The following is a 7130-nucleotide window of genomic DNA, read 5'->3' as shown; positions in this document are numbered from 1 at the left end:
AATGCCTAACTTATTATTGCGTTCATAGGTCAATTCCTTTGTACTCTTCAGCCGAACCTTGTTGACAATAGCAAAACTATTCACCACTATTGATAGTGATGTTACATTCTGAGAAAAAAAAATAGTGATGTGTTATATATTGTAAACATTACCACTATTTATTGAACATGCTACAAAAATAAAAGCCATGTTATAATAATACCATTTCAATCAAACAAAAAAACATCACAATTTATAGTAATAATGTTTCATTTGCATATAGTCGTATGCTAATAATAACAATGATTTAGCTCAAATCTCAAATGTTGTACTTGAATACGAAATTAATGGGGCTTGTATATGAGAACATCTAAACGTTCTTTTACTTGACGTAGTTAATAATATTTTGACTCCTTAAACATCATATTAAAATTTTACCATTTCTTTTTAGTTTACCAGATTCAATAATCTAGTTCGATTAAACAAATAATTTTACATATTAATTAATGTGCATCACATATCACACAAGCGAACAACAAAAATGTCACAAAATATAATGAACATGCGTGCCTCGAATTTTGACGTAAACGTTAAAAATGTCACACCTTATCTATATTATATATATAGTACTTTTTCTTCCATCCATTTTTTTATTGTTAGTATAATAGAAGAGTGAATGACGAAAATAGCCCTGAACAATGGTGGTGAACAGCTTAGCAGGGGCTTTGGGTTTTAAAGAAGTTCCCGCATATTTAAAGCCAACCGAATCAATAATTCCCCTCCATTCTCACCGCTCATTTTCCCCAAATACGTACATTTACACATATATTCCCTCGATCGCCGCCAAAAACAATGATGCCGTACGCGACGGTGACGGAGGCCGCGGCGGCGCTCGGCCGGAACCTCACGGCGGCGGAGACTCTCTGGTTCGACTACTCGGCGACGAAGTCCGACTACTTTCTCTACTGCCACAACATCCTCTTCCTCTTCGTCCTCTTCTCGATCGCTCCGGTTCCCATCGCCGCCGCCGAGCTCCTCTGCGCCGCCGGAATCGAGAGGTTCAAGATTCAGCCGAAGGTCAGGCTTTCTTTATCCGATATGCTCTCTTGCTACAAGACGGTGCTTCGGATGTTCTTCCTCGTCATCGGTCCTCTTCAGCTCGTCTCTTTCCCTTCCATCAAGGTAAGGTCAATCTCTCTCTCTCTCTCTCTCTCATTGCTTTCGATTCGATTTAGTTTTCTAGTCTTCTTCAATGCATGCGATAGATAAAGCTTCGGTTCCTTGATTCCGTAAAATTCTGTTTAAATGTCTGTAATTTTGTGTTTGGCTTGGGATTGAGCAGATGATAGGCATTAAATTAGGTCTCTCTCTCTCTCTCTGTCTCTCTCACATTACTTTCAATTCGATCAGGTTATCAATTTTGTTCAATGCACTCGATAAATCTCGATCCAATCAGTACATATTTCGATTCGTTCAATACAGTTTGGAACAGGATAATCCTCTGTTTTTCTTGTACTGTTCAGATTTCGGAAATTTTTTTTTAGGAATATAGATTCCGAGAGAAAATGTTACAACAAAATAGTAGATTGCATTTTGAATTTTTTTTTTTTGGTGTTTGATTCGGGAATTCTTCCGAGCAGATGATAGGGATTCGATCGGGGCTGCCATTGCCGTCGGGATGGGAAATTCTGTCCCAATTGTTCGTCTACTTCGTGATCGAAGACTACACGAACTATTGGATCCACAGATTTCTTCACAACAAGTGGGGCTACGAGAATATCCACAAGGTCCACCACGAGTACACCGCTCCGGTGGGTTTCGCCGCACCGTACGCTCACTGGGCCGAGGTTCTGATCCTCGGAATCCCGTCGTTCCTCGGGCCCGCCATCGTCCCCGGCCACATGATCACGTTCTGGCTCTGGATCGCTCTCAGGCAGATCGAGGCCATCGACACTCACAGCGGGTACGCGTGCTCGTATATTTTTGCCTTTCCTTTGTTTGTTTGTTTGAAATTGAAATCTACTTATTATATTGTGTGTTTTTTGGATTGTGACTGAATCATGACTCATGAGTCATATGACACAGAGGCCTTTATAATTGTTTAGGAGTGAGATTGGAAGTCACATGTGATGTACTTTTGATATGTAGGATCTTTATAGGTTGGAGTTGGGATTGTCTTTTTCTTTTCTTTTTTTGATGGAGACATGGATTAGTATAATAATCACCTTTTTTTTGTTTTTGCTTGGTTTGGTTTTGGTTTTGGTTTATCTTAATCGGGGTTTTATTAGGAATCTTTCGAAGTTAGGTACGTGGGTTCTTTTCTTTCTCCTCTTTGTTATTTATTTATGGTGTTATTAGACTATTTGTGACATTTTAGGATATGCATAAAGAATTATTTTAGAATTATGGTACAAGCAATGTTGTTTTTACAGCTCAGAGGTTTGGGTTGAATGTCCATTAGGAAAATTAAGGATGGTATAGTTTATTTCCCTGTTTTGGCTTTTGATTTGTACAAAACTGTTCCTTTTTTTGCAGGTATGACTTTCCTTGGAGCATAACCAAATTTATTCCTTTTTACGGAGGAGCTGAGCATCATGATTACCATCACTATGTTGGAGGACAAAGCCATAGCAATTTTGCTTCAGTTTTCACTTATTGTGATTACATATATGGAACTGACAAGGTATATATATATATATATATATATATGTGTGTGTGTGTGTGTGTGTGTGATATACAGGTTAAGTCTTTACAGCCTGAAACATATATTTTACTTCTAAAATCATAAAATAAATTATGAACAGCCTATTTTATAATATGAAAAAATAAACCCACATGATATGGCCAATGAAAATGATTTTTTTTTTTTTTTGGCCGAAACTTTTTCAGGGCTATCGTTACCAAAAGAAGATCCTACAAAAGGTAAGCCTTTGTCTTTGCTTCCAATACATGTTAAAAAAAAACAGTGACTCCCTTGGCCTATTTAAGTCTGTCAATAGTTACCATCAAGATGGTTTGTTGCTCTGTTTCAGTTGAAAGAAGAAAGCTCCGAAAGGCAAAATGGAGGTTTAAAATCCGATTAGTGATATGTATGAATCCATGTTAGGGACGCTTATCGCTGATGAAAGATGATGACTCTCTGAAAGCTCTGATTTCCAAGTTTGAGAAATGTGATCGTTCGTACAAATCGATGGACGGTTTTCGCACAAGTTCGAAACTATGAAGGTGTAGCTTGAGAGATTCGTGTCATAGTGTTAGATTGTAATGTAAGGGTTTATTTATTTTTTTATTTCTTCTAATCTTTTCCGTTATGGATGATTGAACTTTTGTGTTCAAATCAAAATAGGACGAACTCTAATCTTGTTATCTTCAATGAAAAAAAAATGGTGTGTATTTGCTTTAAAAAAACTTCAGTATGTTTTTTTTTTTTTTTTTTTTTTTTTTTTCAACATGCCTTAGGGACCACCTGATGAGTGAGTTTGGCTTAAGTTCATAAATAACGATGGAAATGCGTTTAATATATAGTTCCATTTATAGGTAGATGACATTCATATTTATATTTTGCTAGAGTGGAGTATAATTAGTGACAAAACAAACCATTTTTTTTTAATAAAAAAGTGTTATCAGCCCTCCCATGCTTGGAACTAAACCCAAACATATGGAAGTAAATGGAATTTTACTTCTAATAATATGACATTTTAGTCCTTAGGCTTCCGGCCGTGAAGGACTGAAATTCCGGTCAAACCAAAATGAAACTTTCCTTATTTGTTATGAAACTAGTCACTAAAAAAAAGATAAAATTAAATCTAAAATATATCCTATTATAACAAAAAAAAACATTGAACAATACTGGAGATGTATTGGAATTTCTAGTTCCATGAACAATGGAAATGAAATTTTCGATTCCGTGAACTGTATCGGAAGTGAGTCCGTTTCAAGATGATTGGTTATTGATGAGCTCATTATCCGCGAGATAAAGCCTACCGGGGACGAAGGTTTTCGAGTCTCGGAGATGATTGAGAGAAGAACTCCTTCAATGCGATTAGCTATAGCTTTTGTAACAACCTTTGGGCTAATCAATTCATTGCGATGTGGATATTTAACTTACATATATTTCTCCTACATACAGAAGTTTAGCAAAACCAAATTAATAAGTAATATCTTCATGGACAAACTATGTTTATTTTCAGTTCCTGTGGACCAACACCACTAATGAATTACATATCAACGTGTACACTATAATGTTTAGCAAAATTACTAACTAATATATCTTCACTAAACTAATTTTTTATTGCTAAACTCTGAAAGGTTTCAAGATATAGAAGCCACTGACCCACGTTTTTCTAACCACTTGCACAACATTTCCTAATTGATGCAGTGCATGTTAATAGAAAATCTAAATATTTTATTTTATAATATATATGGTACTAATAGTTAGTTACGTATTAGTATTCTTTATACATAAATAGAGATATTATAATTTTCCGCTACGTATATTATGTTCTATATATATAATTACGATTACGTTTATTTAAGTAACAAACGTATTAGACTATCTAATATTTATTATATTTAATTTCTGGTATTAAACTGGTATTAGGGTTTTTTTTTTTTTTTTTTTTTTTTTTTTTTTTATAAATATGCTTTAAGTCTCATTGTAACGGAGGAGTTTCATGATGAATGAAAAATCGACCATTTTGGTTAAGAATTTTTCGGTTTTCCTATAATCCAAGTCTACTTCACTAATACACCACGATCTAATATCATTAACATGGCTTTAATGAAAACTATTGACTTTGAGAATCCGAGAAAGAGAAGAAGAGAAGAAGATACGAAGAGAATGAAAAGAATTCTTTGATTGATTTGACTGAAAAGATTCTCAGTCATTAAATACAAAGTCGCTGTGGTTATAAGAAAAACGACAGCCAAAGAAGAAAATAAAAACGACAACAATAAACACTGAAACGCAAATAACTTGTAAACCAAGGAACGTCTGATAACACTAAAAATAACCAAAAAACTTCTTCATCAGCTTCAATACTCCTCCTCAAGTTGAACTGAAGATGTTCTTCAAGTTCATCTTGGATGTCAGATGAAGTAGAGCCGGAGAAGCCAATGGCTTAGTGAAAATATCAGCTACTTGATGCTGAGTCCTGATAGGAAGCAGCTTTATAGAACCTTGTTGGAGATGATCACGAACAAAGTGTAAATCGATCTCAATGTGCTTCGTACGCTCATGAAAAATTGGATTCGAGGCTATGTGGAGTGCAGCCTGATTGTCACAATAGATCACTGAGGTAGCACCTGTGTTGACCTGAAACTCCTTCATCAACTGCTGCAGCCATATCACTTCACTCATCGCAGCTGCTAATGATCTGTACTCAGCTTCAGCAGAACTCCTGGAAACCGTGGTTTGCTTCTTAGACTTCCAAGCAACAAGAGAGTCACCTACAAAGACACAATAGCCAGTCACTGACCTTCTAGTGTCAGAGCAAGTTGCCCAATCAGCATCAGAAAAAGCTCTTAGTTGAGTAGAAGAATTAGAAGGATAAAATAAACCAAGACCAGGAGTGGCTTTAATATATCTAAGCAAATGATGAACAGCCTGTAAATGAGCAGTTCTAGGAGAATGAACAAATTGACTCAAACAATGCACAGCATAGGAAATATCAGGTCGAGTAATGGTTAAATACAATAGACGACCAATCAGTCTTCTATACTCAGTAGATTCAGGAAGTAAATCTCCATCATCCAAGGATAAAGAAATTTTTGGATTCATAGGAGTCTTCACTGGTTTGGATTCAATGAACCCTGCATCCTGCAAAATTTGTAAAGCATATTGTCTTTGACATATAACAATCCCTGCCTTGGATCTTGCAATTTCAAGACCTAAAAAATATCTCAGATCACCCAAATCCTTCAGTTTGAAATTGTTACTCAGCATGTTTTTAACATCAGTGATAAGAGAAGCATTAGGACTGGCAATAATGATGTCATCAACATATAAGAGAATGACAATGAAATTGTTACCAGAACCACGAGTATAAATGGAATAATCACACCTGGATTGAGTGAAACCAGCTTGAACAACTGACTCAGTGAATTTCAAGTTCCATTGTCTTGAAGCCTGTTTAAGTCCATATATAGACTTATGTAACCTGCAAACAAGTCTCACATTCGAGTCTTTGTGCTCCTCCTGTTTAATATATCCCATAGGTAAGTCCATGTAGACTTCCTCATATAAATTCCCATTTAGAAAAGCATTGCTGATATCTAATTGAGAAAGAAACCATCCTTGTGAAGCAGCTAGACTAAGCAGAAATTTAACTGAAACTAACTTAGCAACAGGTGAGAAAGTGTCAAGAAAGTCAACTCCCTCTTTTTGAGTATAGCCTTTAGCTACTAGTCTTGCTTTTCTTCTAGCCAAGGTTCCATCTGAGTTCAGTTTGTTGGTGTAAATCCACCTGCATCCAATAGGAGTCTTGCCCTCAGGAAGTGGGACTATGGACCATGTGTTGTTGTTATGCATGGCTTCAATCTCCTCCTGCATGGCATCTCTCCAGACTTTCTCTTTGACTGCAGTGTGGTAATGTTGTGGCACACTATATGCTGAAACAGACAGTACAAAATTTTTGAAAGGAATGGATAAATTCTCATAATTCAAGACCTTATCAAGACTATGCTTGGAGAGAAAACTTTCACCTTTCTTAATGAGATTACAATGATAGTCTCTCAAGTAACTTGGTGGTGTATGAGTTCTAGAAGACCTTCTTACTGCCAAGTCTTGAGGTTCATGAATAATGGTGGTTTCAGCTTCTCCAGTATCAGAAATGACCTTGTCATTGTGAGTATGAGTCTCCAATCTAATATCTCCTGGAGTAGGTTCCTCAGAGTTTTCATTGTCCCCAATCCCAGTATGAGGAGCAGGGATCACATTAGGCACAAGGATAGGGATAGGACTGTCTTCAAAAGGATCAGTTCTAGTATCAGGATTACTGATATTATGAAAAGGGAAATATTTCTCATGGAAAACAACATCTCTTGAAACAAACACTTCCATGGTGTTCATATCAAGAAGCTTGTATCCTTTGACACCTTGTGGATACCCTATCAAGGAACATCTCCTGGCCCTCGGATCAAACTTAGTCCTG

The 7130-nt window shown here is 36.3% G+C and overlaps 1 protein-coding gene across 1 annotated transcript; it reads left to right on the top strand.

Moving 5' to 3' along the window:
• Positions 1–732: 732 nt before the first annotated feature.
• Positions 733–3407, top strand: LOC149405856 (methylsterol monooxygenase 1-1-like). The gene is made up of 5 exons (XM_089630248.1): positions 733–1161; positions 1620–1942; positions 2515–2662; positions 2869–2901; positions 3012–3407. The coding sequence occupies exons 1-5, from the start codon at positions 832–834 to the stop codon at positions 3060–3062; spliced, it is 885 nt and encodes a 294-aa protein (XP_089486374.1). The 5' UTR covers positions 733–831; the 3' UTR covers positions 3063–3407.
• Positions 3408–7130: the final 3723 nt, after the last annotated feature.

This window comes from Urtica dioica, chromosome 2 (genome assembly GCF_054948205.1).
Source record: "Urtica dioica subsp. dioica isolate 48M chromosome 2, U.dioica_male_clone48M_v1_H2, whole genome shotgun sequence".
NCBI classification, from domain to species: Eukaryota; Viridiplantae; Streptophyta; class Magnoliopsida; order Rosales; family Urticaceae; genus Urtica; species Urtica dioica.
Note: the sequence above shows the minus strand (reverse complement) of the source record. Positions and strands in the feature narration are given on the sequence as shown.